Source organism: Chanos chanos, chromosome 15 (genome assembly GCF_902362185.1).
Source record: "Chanos chanos chromosome 15, fChaCha1.1, whole genome shotgun sequence".
In the NCBI taxonomy this organism is placed as follows: Eukaryota; Metazoa; Chordata; class Actinopteri; order Gonorynchiformes; family Chanidae; genus Chanos; species Chanos chanos.
In genome coordinates, this window is record NC_044509.1 from 14,006,036 (window position 1) to 14,030,491 (window position 24,456).

A 24,456-nucleotide genomic window follows, 5' to 3' on the forward strand; every position below is an offset into this window, starting at 1 on the left:
TTCATTCACAAGACCGAGAGGGTGAAAACGGGAGACAGAGGGATGGAAGTCACCTGCGTGTATTAAAGATTCTTTCTGAGAGGATTCTTATCCTCCTCTGATAAACACTGACTGAGGAGACATGCTGCCCTTTCGATGTGACCTCCGGCTTCGTGACAGGATCAGGGACGAATATTAAACACAAGACCTACCCTCCTTCTCTCCTCTCCCTTCACAGGAAATTGTTTATCTGAGGGATAATAGCTGTACTGGAGCGAAACGAACGGAAGTGTTTTGGGATGGAAGTGCTTGTATATTTGGAATAGTTGTATTGCGGCACGACTCAATCTGTGGAAGAAATTGGTTGTAGGTTTGAACTTAAGTTTGAAAAGTTCTTCCATGTGGCTACCTGGCCCTTAATAATAGCTTTGCTGCCGGTGTTATCACTCCCCTTCATTCTCTTTTATTTGTTCGAATTTGGAAACTTTACAAACTCTAACTGGACACATCAAAACGATTACGAGATTGGATACCACTTGGTAATGGAGTTTCGTCTGTGTGTGTATGCCTTACCAATTATTTTTACGCTCATCTCCTTGGTTCATGGTAAGTTTTCTGTTTTCTTTTTAATATAACATAGCTTATAATTATACCGTTAAAACTCACCCCCGTTTTTACCCCCTTATTCCTAATGAAAGTAACACAAATTGTACTAATATCCATTACGTTCGTAAATAGTGCAACCTACAAGGTTATTTGTAACGGTCGTTCACTGCGTTAGACATATCGCGTGGCGTTTGAAGATGCGCTAAATTCCATAATGAAAATACAAGACAACGCGTCACCCATGAGGTTTTCTGAGTTTCATTTACATCCTAACTGTAAACTTTGTTTGTGTGTAACGCCAGTCTGCAAATTACATTTGTGTATTATTATCGGCTGTACGCGACAACGGTTAGACCAATACTTCATTGAAGGATTTTGCTGTCATAAACACAGTCCTGTCTCGATTTTTGTTCTTCACGTTTGTCCGTACTTCATTTAAAGTGGCTTTATTTAAACTTAAAAATATTAAGGCTCGTTGTTTTGGATGTTAAATAGTAACTAAACACTGCACTATTACTTTAACCATTAAGTTCCTTACAAGCAAAATAAATAAGGGCAAAAGCATCACTGCTTATGTACCTTTATACACGGCGCACAAAGCGTAATAGGATTACGATTTTTAAAAATGCTCTACATTTGCAAGTTACATTGCATTGTACGTGTCTGACTCTGTTTACGACCACGTCCTATTCTTCTTCTGAGGGAACAGCACTGCAGTTGGGTGTTGGAGGGTGACACATAGACTTTAACCAAACGCTGACCTTTTTTGGACAATACTTGTCTTTGCTTAGTATCATACAAATGCTCACTGTACAAAATTTGTCAGTTTTGCTTTCTCTAGAAAATTGTTAAATCCATAAAATGTTCAACTACATTTGCAGCTCCAATGAAATGATCTGTAACATGTCTGGTCAATGTCTTGAACTTACTTCTCCGGGAAAGGTTTAAATGGCACATCTCATGTTTTACAGTTCTGTACTTAGCCATATCATTGTCACTGCTCTGCACTGTAGTGGTTCATTTTTATGAGGCAGTAAACATTGTCGTTTTCCCTGAAATATCTGGCAATGCGACCCTTCTGCGAATAAGTGGCCAAAAGGATTAAAGTGTGGATGAGATGGCAGTTTTCTTTAGTGCCTTCTCGGTTCCTGCAGCAACATAGTTCTCTCAGCGACAAGACCAACTAATAGCCCTTTCATCCATTTACACACCTATCCTTTGTTTGACCTTTTAGAACGACAGCTTTAACCTGTATGTGATCATCCTTACACTGTATCCACTCAGTTAACACCTTACTTTGAAAGTAGGCTTAATCCACTGTAGGTATGCGTTGACGTGTCATTGGCTACCTTCCATCACCTCTTCACACCTGATAAGAACTTTAAGTGGGTTATAGTAGTGTTTAGTGAAATGACTTTTTTATTTATTTATTTATTTGTGTTGTTGTCTCTCTTTTTTGTCCAGGATGTTGTGTTTGTCTGTACGTGAGTGTGTGTCTGTAAATAGACAAGGACATGTGTTCACACAGTTCCTTTTGAAGTCTTTTGGAACAGCTTCAAAACAGCTGTCAGTTTTCCCATCATTGCCCCCACACAAGCATTTAACGAAACCAAGGCTCAGAGCTAATCTCTGACTCACGCAGTAATGACATGTTTCTAAGTGAATAAACCTTTCATGAACATAAGAGAACGACTCCAAAATAGACTATACGTCTAAGAATTCACACTGCAGATTTTATTTTAGCCTATAGTGTTAAATGTTTATTTTAGTAGACCGCTTTTTTTTTTATTCTTTCAGCTATAAATCAAGGAAATTATACTTGGATTAAAGAAAAAACAAGCCAACAAACAGAAGCTCTCAAATAGCACTGGGAAGGGATATTATCCTATTGCCACGGCATAGAAACCGAGATTGTAGACATTCACAGCAGTCATTTTAATGGAAGAATGTTAATGTATCTTTCTCTGTCTCAGAGTGATATTCCAGCGTTTGTGTATTTTAGCCTCAACTATTTTATTTGAGTGTGTCATAGTGTCATTTCTTCAGAGATCAGTGATGAGAAATGGGGATGTGTCACTGTAATGACTCACTTGGTCGTCACAACCAGACAGCCCCTTGTCTTGCTGCCGTAAACATTAGGCTGCTGAGAGTGTGTCAGTAAAGTAGCAGGTAAACACAAATCTCGTTTAACCTCTCTGATGTCTGTGTCTGATTTCAGACACATCTGATTCAAAGTCTGATCACTGACAGAAGAGCTCTGAAGTTTAGCAGTGGATTAGCCAATTAAGAGCCCAGTATTTATCTTAATTCCTATTCATCTTGTTTTTATGTGTGGAACAATTCCAGAACAAGAGTATCTGTAAAAGCGTACTTGAAATAAGGTTCGGCATTTTGTAAGACTGAGGCCAAGTGTAAAAAGAACATGGCCTTACACTCTACTATAAAGGACTAAGGTATTTTAATTGGCCATCCGAGGAAACCAAAAACACACGCAGCTTTTCTTTATAGCGGTGGTGTCGACAGAACGGCTGACTTAACCCCGTAGACCTTGCACTGGTTGACGTGGCTGTCATGGGTGAATAGGGGGGCACAACAATGCCAAAGCATCAATCTGCTGGGGCGGCCAGGCCCAGCCCCTAGCCGTAGACAGCTTAATGGTATGCCGCATTAGTTCCAGTGGCTATGGTGACCCTAAGCCCAGGTCCAACAGAAAGCTCCAGATGCAGAGACAGACACTCATGGAATAGAGCCCCCGGTGTCCCTGTCATCCCGCATATAACCGCCCCCCCCCCCCCCCCATCTGTTCTCTGTGATGTACCCTCGCTGTGGTGTGACATCATTTCCTGTGTCCTATCCTGTTTTGAAAGAAACTGACATTTAAAAGAAGGCTTTTGTCCTGTCTCCCACCAGTGCCATGCTGTTACTGCTCTTTATTCAGAACAGCACACATTTATGTTTAACTCCTACTGCGCGAAAAGTTGCGATCGAACGTGCTCGAGCAGCGTTCTGGCTTGTAAGTGGTGTCAAGGCCATTGTGGTGGAGTTTTGCATTAATAAGATTTGGATTTGTGGTGGAGTATGTAGAAGGTAAACGTCAACAAAATCAGCACATGAAAGCTATCCCTGAAGATTTTACAGACTAGATGCCTGGATTATTGGCAGATCTTCTAAGTGCTTTTTGTGTTCCTGTCTAACTTCTCTCTTGTGGTTGTGTAAAACATTTATCTATTACATTTATCTACTCCTTTGTCGTGGTATTGAAAAAAGAAATGTGAGTGCAAAGTTCTTTTGATTGAAGAGCTACGACTGTGAAACACACAAACTATCAGTAAGGGACATCTACCTGCTGTTCTCCTAATTCAACACCGAAATCTCCACAATAATCTCTTTTTAAAAGAAAAGTGTCTCTGTGGGATTATGGTAGTTTCTTTTTCTTTTCTTTTTTGTGGCTGTCTATTAAAACTGCTTTTAATTTTTAAAAGAGTAAGACGTTAAAATGAAAGGTCCTTGAATGAAATGAAAACATCTGAGGACAGGACCTCTGATAAGGATAATACACTCATTTAGAGAGAGGAACACAGGAAGAACCAAGATTTTTTCCATTTTGATGTTTGCGGTTTTTTTTTTGTTTTTTTGTTTTTTTGATGGAGCGGACATCATGAATAAAGTCCCGTTCTTTCAAATTCCTGAATGTAAATGCACATTATATATGTACACATTCACTGACTGTGAAGAAATTAGGCTGGACCCACTGAAGTGTATTGTTGTCCTCGGTTGCTTATAAAAGACACTCTATGGGGCTCTGACTATTATCTGTGTGTCGGTGTGAGTGCTTGTCCAATGCCCTGGGAGAAAGAGAGGAATGTGAACAGATGTGGGGCACCGTGTGAGTGACCCCAGAGCCACGGAGTCGCGGCGGGGAGGTGGGCAGTGTGGTTTTCTCCTCCTCTGGCGTCTGAGAGACCGGTCTGCATCACGCTCGCGCTGGGCAACAGCGACGGCCTGCGCTTTAAGCCCCCAGACAGCAGGTGGATTGCTCCGTGTGTTTGCACACACTCTGTGTGTGTGTGTGTGTGTGTATTTGTGTGCATCCTCTGAGGACATAGTGTGTGACCAGCGGGGGTCTATTTTCTCCGTGTGTCTCTTAGTGTTTGTCCTCAGGAACTCTGTAAACTTGGCTGAATTGGATGCGTTAGGTTTTTGAAGGACATATCAAACAGTAGGCTTGCTTGGCATGTGTGCTCTCCCGTCAGGAACACTGAAGCTAATAATTCAGTCTGTGCACACACCGCCATCGTCGTCAGATTAACTTCATCAATGGACTCAACTTTCTCAGCTCAGAGTCGAGCTCCTGCTGTTTACCGCGTTTTCCATTTTGATTTGGGGACAAACTCCCTGCTACTCACATCAAACGCACAGTTTTCACTATTTTTGGACAGTTGATTTGAGCAAGCGTAAAAACAATGGAATAAGTTATGGAGCAAAGTCATTAAGTTGTTACTCACAGCCTGCTGAAAATGCACATTATTTGTTCGATTTTATTCTTACATGTCGCACATGCCATTGTTTTGGTTAAGTTGTGCTTTTCTCTTCTGAACGTTTGAGGCATCTGAGATGCAGATCATTTTCTTTCAGTAGCTGAAAGTCGGTACACACTTGATCTTATCGCTGTAGTTGTATGTATTCATTGGCGATAAAAAGTGTCTCAGCAGGAATGGGAGTGTTCTGCTTTGAAGTCATTGAGTCAATTGGACCTGATCCAAAAGACTGACTTTAGATGGATATTTCCAAACAAGCATTTGCTAGAGGCTGTCCACTTCCAACTTCAAGACCCCAGTCCTTTTATACCACTTATACTAGATATAATTGTCTTTTCTTTAGATTAATGGTTCCACTAATTGCCATAAGGACATACGTTATCTGTCATAAAGCAGCTTTCCATTTCAAGGCTGAATGCTAAGAATCATGTGGTTAATCATAATTTACTTCCCCCTCGTCTCTCTAGAAAATACATTTAATTTGTTGGTGTTTGAATGTAGGAAGTTATCAGGGAATCCATTTATTAATCAGAAAATGAGAATATTTCAATGAAAGATCCAGTGCCTCTCACATCTCCAGAGAGTTGAACACAACCTGTCATGACTGATCAGGGCAGAAGTGAGTCATTATTATGCTAAATCTCCTCTGGAGTGTTTGAGCATCTTCTTCTCCACAGTGTGAATACATTTGCAGTGTGGTCACATTTAAAAGCCTTTATTTTTACATTAACATTTATTGCGAGTACAAAACCAACATTAAAACAAAAGATACGTGTCCTAGTTACCAATACCTCAACCAATCACTGAGCAGTTTGCTAGTTTTTCCAGTCTTCCTGGCATGTTGCTTGCCACACACAGACACAGTAACTGTAGACACTTGGCAAGGTAAGTCATTTTCCTTCAGTAATTTCTTCCTGAGAATCCCTGAGGAATCTCTGCTAGCAAGTCATATGTTTGGTGTAGATTAGGGGCTTTCTGAGTCGCATTCCTGACCCTTATTTTGACCATTTCCTAAGGCAATCATCACCCATCAGAGAGAGAAGAACACATCCTGATTGGCCTGTTGCTATCTCTTATAGGGTAGAAGTGGTGGAAGAGGCTTATAATGTGTTGAAGACAGCGCAGTGTTCATTTTTTTTCCCCCAGTGTCATTGTGAATTGTATGGTGTGGATGTTGAGTGGGTAGCGTGATTATAATCAGTGGGCAGTCTGTGTAGGAGTCATTTTTATCTTCTATTAATCCTGGTTACAGCATTCTCAAATGGGTTTTACATATGTAACATTTGAACCAATCTGCACTCATTTCATAAACTGAGAGACTGCGATGTGACTGTGAGGTATGAAACTCACTGCAACATTGTGGTTTGGGTCGAGGAGACAGCGGAGGACTTCAAAGCGTTGCTTTCTCTTTGTTTTTACCTGTTCTCTGACATTTCAGCTGGGGCTGAAAGCCCAGAGTCTTATGAGATCAAGAGGTAGAGCTGCACTCTGAAGGAGACCCTTGCACGTTAGCCCATTGGCTTTATAACAACTGCTCCGGCTTGCAGAAAAACAACATCTAAGAGGATACCAAAACAAGCCTTTCCAGAGCTCCCTTCCATTTTTGACACTTTGACATCCTGTCTATTTCTCCATTTCATGGAATATTCTAAATGCTACCTCCTTTTTTTTTTCCCCACCAGTGGGTTCATTTGTGTGGGCCTGACCCGTGGGTGTTGAGGGTCAGACAGGAAGTAGAGTTGGGGGATCCAGGGAAGACTAATCTAGTGGAATGCAGAGGTTGTGGACCACCTCTGTGTGGACCAGGAAACCGATGCTATCGCTCCCATCTGTAGTCTGGTAGTAACCCCCAGCTCGGTCACCTCCATTAGCAAGGCACTCCAGGGCTCTGTTTCCGGGGGCCAGACGTTATGGTAAAGCTGAACTGGGGCTATACTGTCGCCAGCATGGACAATTTATTATACATACTCCACTTCTCCCATTCTCCAATGGAGTCACTTTTCAGTTTTCAGGGGAAAAATTCAAGCCCCCCCCCCAAGATATATGTAATATGCAATCAACATGCATTCCAGATGTGTTTCTCTTTTTTCTAAGAAGCTCATATTTAAAAGTATAAAACAAAATAAAACAGAGTGCGGTGAATTCGCACCTCCCAGTCACCTCCAGGCTGTAGATATGTCTCATACTCAATAAAGCATTTGCAAAGTTCACTGAGAAGATTGAAGCAGCCCGGTGTACAGCAGCAGCTTAACCGCAAAACAGATAAGCAGAGGATGGCTTTGAGCAGATTCAGTGCCTTAGGTTCTATCCTTTCTCTGAGGTCTTTGTAGAGTGTCCCAGTTGAAAAAATGCACACAAAAGCCTTGAATGTCTTTCTTTGACAAGGCAAGAACAGGACTATCTAGGCCTTGTGGCTTGAACACTGGATGTCTTCTGTGGCATAGAGTATTTTATTACTGCAGGGCTTGGGTTCCAAGGTTGAGAGAACGTCTGGCAAGCAGGTCAAACTGCTGAACTACTCGTATTGACTCCCTCGTCTCTCCAAAAGCCGTCTTCTGAGACTCCATTGAAAAATCGATACTTTCTGCCGGGCATCGCCAATGCCGTTTGTTTGTATTAGTGAGTTCTCTGGCACGGTTCAGCTTTGTGGAATGCATTGTATCATAATGTTGAATTTATATCCAAGGATGCATCCAAGGCCTCAGAAGGTAAACTCCATCATGATCATGCATCCTCTTTAATGCATTTCATTTTAACGACACAAATGGCAACTCATGGTTTGACATATTTGTTGTGACATGTTTTACATATTTGCTCCGTTTCTTTGTAAGGCTTTCAAGATAGGAATTGTCATGAATTCATTTCCACAAGGTGCCTGTTTAATTTTCCCTGTAAAAGTGGTCTTAATGATTAGGCTTATTTCACGGCTTTGAACTCCATCAAAACTCTTACAAAGACATTTAGCTTCTGAGCCGTGCTTGTAAAGGATCTTTATTTTCGCTCTGTGATGCTAAGCTGTCTCTTCTTATCGGTATTAAAAAAAAAGAAAAAAAGAAAAGGAGAATAAAAACTGTCACAAGGCGGATCGTTTTTGCTCATGATCTTTTAAGGTAGAAAATGTTCAAGCTGCTTTCGCTGCAGCCCCTTAAGGTGTCTAGCACGCTGTTGTTGAAGTTGTCACAGAATTTTTGTGGCTGCCTATTAGGTTAATCCATCCCTGTTCTCGACATCACAAGAGCACACACACATACACACACAAAAAAAGTTGTTTGTCCCTCAGGAAAACAAAATATTCTTTGTAATTTCCTTTTGGCTTTTACCCTGTCTTGTTCTCTCTCTCACACGCTGGCAGGAACTCCATAACGAAGGCCGTAGCTTTATGACCTGCAGTTTGTATTCTTATGCTAGTGACCCTTTGTTGTCCTCAATGTGTAAAGAGAAGACCACAGGGGTAAGGCAGGTCAGAGAAGACACCCTCTACCCCCTCTCACCACCTCCCAAGTCTAACTTAGGGAAATGAATGCACATTTGCAAATCAATTCCCATGCTCCAGTGAAAAAGAGGAGGAGGGATGCTGTAAAACAACAAATTCTGATTAACAGGGAATGGCTCACCCTCTCTCAAAGAAAGAAAGAAAGAAAGAAAGTAAGAGAGAAAGAAAGAAAGGAAGAAAAACAATTGCAGATGAGGAGATAAGAGAAAGTTAGTAGGTTTTTTTTGTTGTCTTTCACCCTCGGGCTTCTTTCACGTCATTTAAGTTATTCACTGGCCTTAAATCCTTAGATGAATAGCATATCATTTACTGTTGGAATAAGAAAGTATCTTCACTGTTGGATTATTAATATGATGATGTGTATAAACCAGTGCAAGTTCTCTTTAAAGAGGAGAGCTGGACTGAATAAAAACCGAGAAAATCCTGGTGAAATAATTGTGACCATCTCTTTAGCATGTTTTGTTTTTATTTTTAGCTGCTTCCATTTAAAAAGGGCTTAATTCTTTTAAATGATGTGTCAAAGTGGAGCTTTCCTGGAATTTTCTTGGTCTTTTCTTGGAATGAAGACAGTAATTAAACTAACATTTAACCTCTCTAGTAGTGCCATGATTGGTTGTCATGGAGATCTTCAACGATATTGTTCTAGAGCACTTCTGCTAAGGCTTTCTCTCCAGTTGTTCTGTCAACATTTTGCGAACGGGCTTCAGATTCTCAAAATTAGCTGACAAACTAGGAAGTGTTGAGGACACGTCCACACTTCATCTGTTTGACATCACCCCAGCCCCTTTTTCTTCAAATATGTCCTCCTCGTGGTTTACTTGAAGGTCACTCCAGAGCGATTAGAAGTGAATTGTTTGCTGTGGAGTTCTTTCTGTCTTCCCAGTGGAAGGGGGAAATCTCCTTAGTATTAAAGCCCTATCAGGACGGATCATTTGGACTGGCAGGACCAAGGATTCATTGTGGTCACTGGTGCTCTCCACTCTTCTTTTTCTCTGTGGAAAGCAACAAGGTCAAGCCCTCTCAACACCACAAGGGCTCGGTAACAGGAAGCCCAGAGAAAAAAAAAAAAGCATGATTTCAGCAATTCATCTGGCCTGTCGCACTGACTCTGATCCCTCTGCTCTTATGTCACCTGTCTGTGTGTCAAGGACATGCAAAATCTCTGTCTCTGTTTTTTTTTTTTTTTTTTTGGTGAACTGAAGCATTTCTGTGCTATGTGGACATGTTCTAATTTCAGCAGTACTTATCCTACACTCAGCTGTAATCCGCTGCAGCTGGCTGATAGTTTAATGCTCTAGCTTAGCATATTTTTTTTCATTTTGAGCTCAACTTTTTAACTTCTTTATATATATATATATATATATGTGTGTGTGTGTGTGTATAATTCGGTCTCAAAACTGCAGCATTCCCTGAGGCATGTGCTAGCCGATCAGAGACTTTCCCAGCATCATCTGTAATAACAGACAGATTTCTTCTAGACTGAGTGTGGTGCAATCAAGTCTCAGGTTTCTTCCATCTCCAGGCACAATCTGCTGGTGTTTATACATGGGTAAAGGGTGATCAGAGATGTCTGTCAAGTCCCCTTTGACAGAGACCTCTATAAAGCCTCACTGCCCTAAAGGTGGATCTCACTTTGACAGAGTGGTAAAACCCTTAGAGTATTTTATCTCCTAGCCCTCAAAGATCCTAAAATGACGACTTGTAGACCTCTTTTTTTCCCGGCGCTTGGGTTGACTGTTTACTGTAATGGCCTCATTCGTTTTGTCTTGTCTTGTTTTGTTTCTTTCCATTTATTTATTTATTTATTTATTTATTTATTTTTGCTGTGCTGTACCTGAAACTTGGCTTTCTTTTGATCCCCAAGTAGAACCAGAAACAGTTCTACACCTTTCTCACACCTTTGATTCAAAATAGAGGCTCAAAGGTGTGAGAGGTCAGTTTGCTTTTTCCTAATGTGTTCATTTGTATTTTTAATATTCACCCTCATTTCCTCTGCTCTGTCGTTTCTCTTGCAGCTTTTACTTAATGAGCTCAAAGCCAAGCAAGAGATGTGATACTTTAAAAAAAAAAAAAAAAATCCCCAAAAAGCAGTGTAGATTGGTCTCCTATCACCTCACTTTTCCTGTAAAAAAACCTCTTCTCATCATTTCCACTGGAGCACATGTATTGAACTGGCCTGTAATACTTATGAAGCAATACTTAGAGCCCGATCGCGCTGGGTGTCTCTACCACCTGCCAGGCACAGTCTTTTCTCTCTGTCAATGAGTTCCTTAAAAATATTTGGCTCAGCCCTGGTGGTCAAACACCTTTACATTCCAGAGATGCAGGGTTTTCGTTTTCTGAGTAAGAATGCTGGTGTATGAATTCATGCCTTTCCCTTTTTTTCTGTTTCCCAATTTGTGTGAAATGTTGTTGTTTTCTTTGCCGTTTGGATTGAGTGTTAGTTTGCGTTAGATTTGTTTTCCTTCAAAGCAGACTCAGAAGACACAGAGAAAAATAAATACGTTTGTTTAGCTCACACGTTTCAGATGTTACAGTCGGTGTGATGAGAACCCCCGAAAATACGTCTTCAGAGTCAGGTCTTTGGTTGGCATTCGTAAAATACCGGTTTATCTTTCTCTGTCATTTAAAAAAAAAAAGGTTTGCCTTTTGTTCGTAATCCCATTTGACCTTTGAGGATTAGGTTGCTGCATAAAGGAATTTACCCAGTGGATATGAAACCTCTCTTATCAATAAATCAGGAGCTGTTTGAAGCATATTCTCACACCTGCATTTGTTGGTAGACATTTCAACTAAGCAAACAGAACCTTGTCTCTTCCTTTGCAAAAATCAGATGTGACCCACTATGTACAGATCAAATTAGAAAGCCCAGTGTAATTGCCGTCAGGATGAATCTAGTAATTATTCTGACAGTACACCATTCCGTTCACCTTCCTATTTCGATCCTAAAATCTCTCCTGATAGCAAAATTTGTTTTGCCTGTAGAGATTCTGTTTGTGTTGCTGCTATTCATGCATAATTGTCCCGCCAACACGCTGTCATTCAAATTGGGAGGGTGGAAAGCAATTTCAAAGCACACTGAAAACCTGAAGGAATTACAATACCTCTGCTCATGCCTCATTCCTTGCAACCTCTTAGGACAACAACAACTTAAAAAAAACAAAAAAAAAAACCTTTGGCAGTCAAAACAAATCCCTGCGTGGCTTAAACTTGCGGACAAGATTATTCATTTAAATTTCACTTCTCCCCCTAGTGTGAAAAATGAAGAAAAAAAAATCAAATATATTTCTACCATTTCTACCTTTTTTATTTGATAACTGGTGAATTTAGAGCATGTAATTTCATCCACCCAATTGATATTCTGCATGTAAGAGCCATGCATATGCAACATGTCTTCATTTTCTGGAGCCGAGTATTCTCCGAAATGACATTTTCCATCTTTGTCAGCGACGGCGTGCAGAGGGAAAGACAGAAAATTAATGTGTTGTGATTTTGCTTACAATTTGCACCTTCTTAACCCTCCTTCCTGCCCGTGAGCAGAGAAATCACGAGCGTCTGATGTAAAGTGAAGCTGTTTGTCCTGAAAAGAAGATTCACCAAAACAAGTCTGTCACGCTGTCTGTTCCCACAACTTATTTGGATGTCAAAAGCATTTCCTCAGTCCCATACCGTTGGTTCTCTCAACATAACCTGTTCATCGGCGTTGCTCTTTCTACAGGATCCCGGCCCAGATTGGAGGATGCCCCGCCGCGGATTGTGGAACACCCCTCTGACCTGATTGTGTCCAAAGGCGAGCCGGCCACTCTGAACTGCAAGGCAGAGGGGCGTCCCAGTCCTATGGTGGAGTGGTATAAAGACGGAGAGCGGGTCGAAACGGACAGAGAGGATCCCAGATCCCACCGCATGCTGCTGCCCAGCGGCTCTCTCTTCTTCCTGCGCATCGTCCACGGCCGCCGGAGCAAGCCCGACGAGGGCGTCTACGTCTGTGTGGCCCGGAATTATCTGGGGGAGGCCGTGAGTCGCAACGCCTCTCTGGAGGTTGCCAGTAAGTGCTACGCTTTCCTCTCTCTCTCTCTTTCTCTCTATCTCTCTCTCTCTCTTTCTTTCTCTTTCTCTCTCTCTCTCTCCTTCTTTCTGTGCTCTCGCATGCTTTAGCAATCTGCGGGCTGTTGGGCCATCGTCAGAGATTTCCCTAGATGGAGGAAAAGAATGAGGTCACTGTTGTTTTTAAGGGGAGTAATCTGATTTAGAGTATTAATATGGATAGATGGCTGCTCACAGTCGAGATAATAACTGCTGCAGGAAAGGAGACTGCGGAACAAAACTGAGGTAGCTTCCAGGTAGCAGATGTTGGACCAAAAATACAAATGCATTAGAGTGTTTTTCATGGCTGGGTTCCAGGTTTGAACAGCAGGGCTAGATATCTACTACGCTCTAATTAAATGCTGATGGCACAGTTTGATTTTGTCATTGGATTATACATAATTCCATTATATTTACTTAATGGAATTGTGTTACTTTTTTCACACATCTGACCGAAAAGGGTAGCCCGTGTAACTACGTTTCGGACAATTATTCACAATAAATTGGACCTACATTCTTGTCTCTTGTGAGCTATTATAGTGTTGCCTGCAGAGTTTCGACATAATTCTAGTTGTACTGTTTTGTAATCATCACCTTGAATGATCTTAGACAAGCAGTGACATTTATTTGTCCATGCTATGCAAGTCTGATGGCAAACTAATAACTGGTCACACAGTTTTACTCTGTTGTGTTCCATGTGAGATAATATTTCTCTCAAATATGCCTCAGACAGGACTTGCGTCATTATATTGTGTATGAATGAGCCGTCTGTGAACCCAAAAAGGCTAAGTCTTTAAAAAAGAAAAAGTCACTGCTTCTATGAAACTTCAGTAGCTAGAGGGGAGAAAACAGCTCAATGAAATCCAAACCACTGTACAATGAAGACTAAGTCTTCTCCCTAAAGACCCGCACCTTTTTTTTTTTTTGAAGTCCTGAACTGTAAACTCATTTTCATGGCTGATATTAACGCACATGATTTAAACTCATTCAGTCAATGAATGAATGAATGCATTTCAGTCCTAGCAGTGGTAACATGAAAATATTTTAGTTTGTGGAATTTAGCCAAGTCGTGCATCTTCACATGGAAGAGGGCTATGTAAGGGTGAACTTTTCACCTTCTCTGATTCTTAACGTGAAATATGTGTCGCTAAACACTTATATGCATATGTGTACGACCCTGTTTTATTGCGTGTGCTCAAAATGAGATTTGATCCAATCACCTGAAATGGACATTTCCTTTCTGAAAGTGCAGTGTTTTTTAGAGATAACCGCTATTCCAGCAAATGTGGGAGTAATTTATATTTTAGGCCTTCCTTGGGGTTCGTGGGGAGTTCGCTGTAGCATTTCTGCTCTGTCTGACTGATAGGTGATGTCTGAGTAAGATAGCTGTTAAAAAGTCAGAGAAATAGAAATATAATCACCGTTGCCCTTTCAGAATAATATTTTGAAAACAGGAATTGTTCAAGTAATTTTTTTTAGGTCAGCGACCATTGAATGTGGGGCCTTTGATTGCCTGCATTTGTTCTGCAACTCCATCAATTCCATTCAGCTCTTTTCAGCGGGATTATGATTTGTTGTGGAATCCAAATCTCCTTGCCGACAAATGAACTATTTCGCTCATAAAATTCAAAGGATAGAAAAACACTGATTTGATGATTTGTTTGGATGCAGGTAATCAGAGCAGCAGCAAACAATGTCAAGTTCAGGGTTTTTGGTTTTTTTGTTAAGATGCTGTGTTGACTTACCTCCCTCACCCTGTGTGGTTGTATTGATTCTAGTGTCTGCCAGGGATAGGAATTGGTAGGACTTAGTGTGTCTGTAGAACGGTGCAGCTGGTTGATTGACACACTCTCCCTGCTCCTGTTCTTGTGCTCCGTCGCTTCAGAAAGGAAAATATCCGTTTGGAGCCATTCCCTCCTCCCACTCAGTTTCTCTGTCTCTGCTATCTCGCCAACCGTGAATTGGACATTGTTGATGATTGTCTGTGTTTATACCTGACTGAACTTTTCCTCCCTGATAAGTGTTCTATATTTCCTCCCAAAATGAGTTTTGTGTCTGGAAGAGACTTCGGCTCTGGGCCTGTGCCAGTTTCTCGGAGGGGGCACATGGGGCCCGGTCTCAGCATGGCATTAACCGTGGCCTTCGCTCATTAGCCAGGTGGCGTGTAGAAATAGAGCAACCATCTCTAGTACCCACCAGCATGCTGGTGTGGGTCACAGGTTTTTCTGGAGGAGGGGGGGGGTAAGGGGCACGAATGGGGGCTGGAACGCCACCTCCATCTGCCGTCGACAGACAACATGTTCATGAGTGTCAGGAGTTTTGAATAGTACAGATGAGAGATGTTCTGAAGACCGGCTCCAGGCATCAGACCAACTTGTGTGGGTGAGTGTGAATGCATGGTGAAGGAGGTTCTGCATTATCTTTTTATAGACAAGCTTTTGAGAACTGTATTCATGTCAGCAACATGCCATATCGTAGTTGCAACTTCAAAGTGCTCTAGCTGCAGCTTAAATGATGTTGTTACTAAAGCCCATCTGCGGTTAGTGGAAGATAACATACAGCAATCATTAGCGTAATGAGTGCTCTATTGTTTGTGGAAACCTATTCTTTAGCGTCCAAGGTTACATTATCAAGTGGCTGCATAGCTACCTTCATGCCTCATGAATATTAATAAGGGTGGAGGCCAATTGGACTGCTGCATTTCAAATGGGGGCCTCTGGGGTAAACCCAGCCTAAGAGACCTAAGGGACCAAAAGCCTAAGGGATTGGGTGATTGAAGGTCTTTTGGAGGTCAGTGCTGGTTTCCAGGGGAACAGGTGAGGACGGTATTGCAGCTGTCCTGGAGCATGCTAAGAATGAACAGGTGAAATTGGGGATCTGACTCTCTCTTCCACCGTGCTGAGCAGCCAGAGGAATGACAAACTTTCTCACCCTCGTTAATCCCCACAAGAAAGCTTGGGATACGACTGAAAGACTCAGTCTCCAAACACTGATTAATGGTTCTTGGTGATTAGGTTTTGGAAGCATAACAGATAAGGTTGTCTGAGGTTGTCCACTGAGGGCACACGCCCTGTATATTGTAACAATTACTTCTGTGGGCAAAGAGCGCATTGTTTCTCCCCTGAGTCTGGTCCCTACACTGCCATTAAGCTTATTGCTCTGAAGGTCTGAAATTAGTCTGAGTGCCCCAGACTCACTGTTAACAATCAGATTTAAAAGTCCAAACTCTTAATCAGCACCAAGTGCTGCTGACGGAGAGGGAAAGGCCTGCGAGGTAAGGTTTTCTTTTCATTTCGTCGGCCCATCAGAATGAACGTTCAGTTTCACACTGTACTCAGTCACAGTTAAAAATCTCTTCAGTACAAGGGTTTCATTACAGGGATTTTAGAACGGACAAGACAGTTTGAGACACTCGAATTTGAATAGAGCACCAAAAATGGGTATTCGTTGGTAGTTCAGCGTTTTTAAATGGAACATTGAAAGGAGAACAGCCCTCCCTTTGTCAGTGCAACCCTGCTGTGCTGCTACCTCAGTCATGCGGACTTGGCAGGTCAGCGCACTACTGATCCCTGTAGTAATGAGATCAGTTAGCTGCTGGAGCCACAGGGCCACGGCGTCTGCTGACGAGGCGGGATCAGATGGACGCGTTTTGATGAGGACGCTCCGTCCGGCGGTCACGGAGCCGTCTTACGGTCCGTTCCTCCCTGCGTGTAAAATGAATTGGTTAGAAAAGCAGCCCCGGAGCTAATGAGCTGGTGGCTAAGCCGATGGTCAAGGGGGCGGTCAGAGGGGGACAGAGACAGAGAGCTCTCTGCTCAGCTGACAACAGGTGGTGTGAGGAAGAGCTTTAAAAAGCCCCCCCCCCTTCTTCCCCCTTCACCCTACCTCTTCATGTTAATGAATGGGTGCGCATCTGTTTGTGTGTGCTCCTTTGTAAGGGCGGGGTTACGGCTTGAATATGGCAGCAATAGAGGACAACAAAAATTTGTACCAGACAACATGATCAATCAAGATTCATTAATGGGGCAGACTGCTGTTTACAGACAAATAGTGAAGAAACATAAGTCATTTGCTGTCTAGTTTTATTTAGAAACAGAAGCAAAACAAATGAACACACACACAAAAAAAAGAATTGGGTAGCGTGAATCATATTATGTGAATCTCTTTTTTTTTCCCTCTGGTTTTTTTTTTTTTTTTCTTTTTTTTTTTGTGCCATCAGTCAAACCTCTGAAACATTTTGTGGAGAATCAAGTTACATTTTCAGAATAAACTAACAAAATTGGCTTGTTTGTCCCCTGGCTGACTTTATGAGGTTTGTCCTCGGTAATGGTGCTGCTGTTTTTAGGATCCTGTGTGGTAGATTCTCAGATCATCAGACTTTAGTCTTCTCCTTTATTATATTGTGTCCCCAGAGTCTGGCTGCTAGGAAGGGAAATCTTCTCTCAAAATCAAGTTTTTTTTTCTCCCCTCAATTGAGTCTGTAGCTTTTTTTAACGGTTTAGGTAATAACAGTTTGCATATTCGGTATAGTTTACCCTGCTCGATTTTTTAAAACGTGATAATGAGATGCTATCTTTTTTTAGATAAAACCGACCAAGACGTTTAACCCAGAAATATCGTTGGGTATCATGCTGACTTTTGAATTGGCCTCCCCACATTTTAGGTTTTCTCGGGCTTGTGAAAACTGGAACTGCTGGATCTTCCCCAGTTCTAATTATTCCAGGGGCGTGGAGAAAAATCAGACCAAAGCTATGTCCTGTGTCTGGCAGTTAAAGTGTTGTTGTGGTTGCCAGCAGTAAAAGCTCTTTACGTTTTCTGTGTTTTATAACACATGCAGCTTAGAGATGCTGGACCTGCTGAGGCAACAGGGTGATTGATCGTCGCTCTCATGTTGGCAATGCCAGTGAGCAGAAGAGAGAGTAAGGGTACTGGCCCAGAACACTGCTCTGTGTTCAGTGGGCAGGAGAGCACACGCACACACACACACACACACACGAACACACACGCGCACGCACGCACTGCATCAACAGGGCTGTTTTTCACATTATTTTCCATGTCCCACAAAAGAATCTTTATTTGATTCTAGACTTCTCAAATCTCTGAACCCTGTACTCGCCTTTGTATTAAACATCCATCAAACGATACACCCCACAGGAAGACAGAAATCTAGCCAACCCCCTTATATAAAATGAAGTTGCACTGTTTGGTTTTATGGTTTTCTCAGTCATTGCATTCAAAGGTTAATGGTTCAGCTGAAGGACATGCCAGCAAACACCAAAAGACAGCATCTAAGATGACAGCTCTGTTTCATCCATCTCTTGATACTCAATCCTGTATGTCCTACAGGAGATGGAGGTGGCCTAATCTAATACTCCTTCAGGAACAGCGCACAGCTCACTGTCTCAGCCTGCTCATGTTTGTAATGTCTGTTTCAGACTCTCTGATGTCGTTATTTATTCAGAGGGAATGGCGACATTTACACGAAGCTTTACCTTGAAGGATCTGAGGATTTGCTTTGACGTGAATACCTCAGAATGAAAAAAAAAAAAAGAAAAGAAAAAAAAAAGTCCTAAGATGACACATTGTAACGTTTTTTTTATTTATTTATTTATTTATTTTTTTGGAACTTGTCCTCAGCCTTGCTCTCAGGACAAATCAGCCCTGTTCTGTTTGATTACTGTCATCTCCCATAATGATGGTGATGGTGAGAAGACGGAGAGGTGATGTGGAATTTAAGAGACTAGAGCTCCGCACAATATTTTTTGTTTGTCCCTGTAAGTAAAGAGGGTTTCGTTATTTCGTGTGTGGTTGATTTACTTGTCCTTTGCCGAACTTGCCTCAGGACGTGGTGTTAACTGAGCCTACACCCTTGAGCATTATAAGCACTTAGATCTGCAGGCGCTTGATGCAGGGTAATGTTTTTTTATGGAGCAAAATGTCTTTTTATGGACCACTCAGCTTTCTCTCACAGTGGGGCATTTTTTTTTTTTTTTGTCTTTTTTTTTTTTTTCAATTATTCATAAATGTCATTAAGTGTCATTTCGTTTGATTCAATTATTATACAAAGCGTTCTGGAGTTAGAGTGGTATGTTATGATAGTTGTTGTTTTTGGCCACAGACTGGAAAGGCTGGGTCTTCGGTTTTACCAGATGGTACTTATACTGTGCACTGATAGTCTTCGGTGGGTGGGTGGGTGGGGGAGTGACACACTGGTGGACAAAGGGGTCAGTATGACCAGTGGTCCCCTCATTTAGAAGAAACGTGGACCATTACCAGATTAAAGTAATCCTCTTTCTGTGCAGACAATGTCTCTATTAGCTAGGACAATGCATGGCCACACGCATGAGCTTAGACCACCTCAGTAATGGACTTATTGTTGTTGTTATCTGCATACAAAAGACTAGCACTGGGGGGCCTTGGGGCACCCATAGCCTTGCCATCAATACTACAGGCCTCCTCTACCCCCCCCCCGCCTCCCTTTGTTCTTTATTCAGCCGTTTCTGGGACAGCCTTCTGTCCGGTGGCACAAGGGGTAGCTTCAGTTTGCACACACGCAACAAGAGCCCAAGCCGCGAAGAACGATCAGACATACAGTAAAGCAAACCAGACGAAGCCGACCCACCCGCTGAGTGGTACTGTTCTCAAAAAAAAAAAAAAAGAAACTTTGAAGTGTTGCTGTAGCAATTTTGTTTTGGAGGTTTTCGGCAAACAATTACATTGTCTGGAGGGATGTTTTCTTTTCTTTTGGTGTCCTCTGCTTGTCATTCTTCAAAGATGAGAAAGTTTGAAACTTGTCAAAATCATTTAGACAGATTTTTTTTTCTTTTTGGTCAGATAAGGCATTCATCAGTATGTAAATTCATGCCCCTTAAGCAGAAGTAAGTAATTATTGTCATGGCATGAATATTTAATGACATCTGAACACTGACAAAATAAATTATCGTGTTTGACAATTGTTAAACAAAACAAAAAAATTCAGCTTCTCTCAGTTTCAATTATTTTAGCATCTGAAATCAAGTAATAAAAATCTACATTGAGAGTTAAAATCTTAACTAAAATCATGCAGTTTATTTACCTACAAAAAATGTTATGTGTAGCCTAAATATCTGTGCAGACCTAGTTATTTGAATACCTCTCTTGATGTATTCTAATACATCTGAATACATCTCTTCTAGTGTCGACAATTGAAAACATCTCATCTTCAGAGACCGGTGTGTAATACCGTAATGTGATTTGTTCCATTTCTTTCAGTTTATTCCGCACAGCGTACGGCTGGGTTGTCCAAGGCTTCTAAGTTGATATTCTGTGTGTGTGTGTGTGTGTGTGTGTGTGTGTGGGCAGTAGCTGCACAGAAAGCTTGTCGCTCTGAGAGACATTCAGGGGGTGCCATGGAGTGGGGAATGCGTTAGCTGTCACCACCTTCCGAATGGCCAACTGCCAAATGCTGGCAAAAGGTACTGGAGATTAAACTCTCACTACACTCCGGTGAACACAGAGTAGGAGCAGACCTCTGATTAGCTGTGATGGAAAGGGTCTTGGCAAGAGGCGAGGCTCTAGGTGTGTGAATCCCCCAGCAATTTTAGATGGAGGGATTTGCACCACAAATGAGGGACCCGACGAACACGGACCAAAAACCTGTGCAGCGATGTAGCTCTGGTTGGCCCGCTCTGCATTTTCCGTGTGAAATACGAGTGTTGAATGAGGGTGCACCTTCAGAAAAAGCTTAAAGGAGAACGCATACAGACTTGCACACGGTGTTGGGTGCGGGTCAGAGTGCCCCCCCACCCCCACCCCGGGCTCATTGCCACAGGACCCCGCTGATGGAGACCCCACCCCCCCACCCACCTCCTTCTCAGGCCGGGATAATGAGGCCCTCCTCTAGCTCCGCACATGCGGCCTCGCCGTTAAGGCCCCTTCATTTATTACTTCAATTTGTCGCTCTGACACACCGAGGTCTGAGAGGTGGCGGGTGAGACCAGACTTGGGTGTTTATGAGCAGTTAAAAGCCTTGAAATGATGCACCTTGACAACACGTCTCGTTCGTTGTCAACCCAGACTCCCCCAGCCCCCCCACCCCAACCAACCTACCCCAAACTGAATGCAGATCATTTTGCAAGGCCCTGTGAAAGCGAGAACCGATTTCATGTCGTAAACACATGAAATATTGCCATTATTTCTCAGCACGCGCTATACCAGAACAGGCACGGTTTTTACGAGGCCTTAGCTGTAAAAGTATCATCTCCTGAGCCTAGGCTCAACGCGATATATAGGTGCATTGTCTGTGTATATGTGCTTTATGGAGGAGCTTTTTATGAACAGTACTGTTTTTGTCTGATTCTTCAATGTGTCGATTTCAAACTTTTTATGTGAGATGTTTGGCCTTTAATTTCTGTTTTCTGACAGCCGCATCTTCAGTGCACCTCTCTGTTGCTTTTGGTCTTTAAAATTTAAGATTTTTTTTTTTCCCCCTTCAATTATTTTCTTTAACTCTAGAGTTGCTGGCTGTGACTTTGGGCAAGTGCTAACCGTAACCTGCTGGGTCAGAACGTTTTTCGGGCTATAAAGGAAATAATTTTTCATGCGCAGCCACCACATCCGTTGGACCAGATGCTTTCATCAATCAGCTGTGAAAGACCATGAGGGGAGGAGAGAGAGAGAGAGAGAGAGAGAGAGAGAGAGATCCCCAGCTGTTCTCTCCTAACTGGACTCAGGTGACAGCTAAACAGAAGAGACAGCATCTAAATGAGTGGCGCGACAAAGACAAACACGCACATGCTAACGCCATGACAAACAAAAGCAGGATAGGGAGGAAAAAAAAAAAAAACACACGAATCGGGTCCAGAGCGGAGACCCGGCGCTGATTTCCCCGTGTCCCCAAGGCAATATCTGTCTGGGCTCCTAGCCTTCATCCCCAGTGCCGTTCTCATTATCCAGTATGGGCCTCTTTGATCCTATCGGGGTTTGGAAATGATAAAACGTCAAGGGGTGTAGGGTGTTTGGGGGTGGGTGGGGGGGGGGATCCAGAGCGTAGGACAGATGTCCGGGCAGCACGTGCCTCCTCTAAAGAGAGAGCACTCCACTCTCTGCTCCCACCTCCTATCTCCTGTGCATTCAGGACGCAGGTCTAGGTCCTCTCCCCACCCTGCATGACAGCTGTGTTCAGCAGTCCTAGGACAGTCTGCGGCTACTCTAATAACCTGCCATAATGGAGAGAGACTGAAGGAGACGGCCACCCCCACCCCACCCCTCCCACCCCCGAGTGCAGCCTTGAAATTTACTGCTGCCAACACATAAGAAGAACATTGTGCTGCTTCCAAAAATGGCCATGAATCAAAGTCTGAGTCAGATATGTTCCAAAATAGTGACCGCTGTGCCAAACTGGTCAGATTAAGCCGATTAGATTAATCAGACTGAAATACTGCTGTGGCTGTATATATATATATATATATATATATATATATATATATATGTGTGTGTGTGTGTGTGTGTGTGTGTGTGTGTGTGTGTGTGTATTGTATTCAGGACGTATGTGTGTATTCAGGACGTATACACACACACACATACACACATATTTTTTTTAACATTTTCAAAAATATAAATGATCTTTTAATGGTGGTTTTCCATGAAGTAGTGGTCAGAGCAGCCTCACTTCAACTGTGTGTGTGTGTGTGTGTGTGTTTGTGTGTGTAATTGTCAACACAACCACTCCAGCTCATAAGAGCCACTTCTTCTCTGAGCCTGTCACTGCACCACATCAAAGGGACATCTCAATATTCTCTTCCCGCATTGACTACTCTCTCTCCTCACCAGACAAAACAACAAGTGGAACTGCTTTATAATGGCTGCCCGGCTTGAGAAAAAAAATTGCTGTGAGATTTAGAAGCGAAAAGAGAGAAACCAATCTTTACATTCTGTCTTTGTTGACAGAAATTCTGTATTTCAGTCAAAATAACAACAATTTGTTGTCATTGTTATCATTGTTTGTGTTAGCACCTTAGCCCTTTGTTGATTCTGGTTGTTCTACAGTGTGGCTGAGGCCAGATGGTCAGTTTGTCTGGGGGGCACGCTGGTGTTTGGTGTCTGTATGCATGGAATGCGAAGACCTTCTCCCTGGTGTGAGGTGGTTGAGTGGTGGCTAAAGGCCAAAGGACAATCCCATCCTTTTAAACCCAATGAAAGTGGAGACCGGCTTGGAGACCAGCCCTGGGCATTCCATATGCTCCCCAAAAACTCCCCTGACAATTTGGGCTATTGATCACCAATCATCATACACCCCCCCCCCCCCCCCCCCCCCCCCCATTCACTCAACTCCCACCTGTGCATCTGCTTGTCAAACATTTAAAAAAAACACACACACAAATCAAACATCCATCCACAAATCCTAATATTGTTAGCTGTGATATGTTGAACTAATTTCATGCTAAAATAGCGGATCTGTTCACTCCAGCTCATATTTCTCAGAGTATTCTGACAATACAGCAATACATGATGCTGATATTACTTTTTGTTGAAGTATAACATATAAAATGCACCACAGGGCACATCAGGATGTTAAAGCAATTCATCCTCAGGTTCTTAAAAAAAGACGCATGGATTAGAATGTGTAACAGTGCTATTGACTTGCTCTGTGATTACATGAGTTGAATTTAATAAGATCAGTGCTGCAGGATGATAAACTGCTAAGATTGCCGCTAGTGTCTGCTGTGATGAACACATATCCAGGCTGTGTGTGTGTGTGTGTGTACGTGTGTGTGTGTGCGTGCGAGCGTGTTTGAGAAAGAGAGAGATGGATTGCGTTGTGTGATGTGGAGATGTGAATAGACAGATTGACAGATGACTGCTTCATATTCTGACAACAGGACCTGAAACATAAACCTGTCGAGTCAGAGCAAGAGCCATTTGTCACTCTTCCTCTGCTGTATGCATTTTTATTCATGAAATCTCAAATCACAGAGATGGTTAAAAAAAACTGTATTCAGGCCTGATGATCATGATATGCGTTTTAATGATATGCAAACAACTGATTATTGAACGTGCATGTTTAATCAGAACCACTGGAATGCTACAATAAAGCAATTATGGCAATCTCGCCGTGAGTTCAGAATCTCGACAGAGAGAGGCAACCTCAGAGACTACCTGTGGTCTCGTACAAAGCTACATAATCATAAAAACAAAGCGAAAAGAACGCTCTGTAATGTTAAATAGCTGCTTTGCAGAAAGGCTTCACAGTTACGTGTCTGCATCAAAACACAATTTTTCCATTGATTTTTATAAATCACCGCACTTTGGCAGTTTGTAACTCTGCAGAGTGAATGGACTCATTAGTCTACAGACAGCTGAATTAGGTAAACGTGAAGGGTGGACAGATAGATGTTCACGGGGCTTCTTTTCGCGATGAAAGATCCCTCTAAAACATTAATGAAGGTATGGGATGAGAAATTGATTTTTTTTTTTTTTTCAAGGGGAAAGGTTTCGAGTCCGGGGATTCATTAGGGATAGCCTCTCAGAATCCACCAATGGCGACGCGAGGATCCTCTTAATTGAAGTGGACTGCGGTGCTTGCGGGAGGATTACGCAGGCTTTGTTGTAGTCAGAGAAGGTTCCCCCCTGAGGCACGGATTCGAGGTCAGAGGGCGTGGGCTTAATCCGCTTCCCCCAGGGCTTCATGGGTAATTGCCAGTACCTCATCTAGCCGTGTGGACCCATCTCTCAGGAGGTACTGATCCAGCGACTAGTTCCAGAAACGAAGGGGAAAGG

The 24,456-nt window shown here is 42.5% G+C and overlaps 1 protein-coding gene across 1 annotated transcript in view; it reads left to right on the plus strand.

Annotated features, from left to right (window-relative positions):
* Positions 1–24,456, plus strand: part of robo3 (roundabout, axon guidance receptor, homolog 3 (Drosophila)) — a 98,599-nt gene that overhangs the window by 44,971 nt on the left and 29,172 nt on the right. Inside the window, exon 2 of the mRNA XM_030792236.1 lies at positions 12,335–12,661. Coding sequence (XP_030648096.1) covers positions 12,335–12,661 — 327 coding nt within the window. The remainder of the gene's footprint in view (positions 1–12,334; positions 12,662–24,456) is intronic.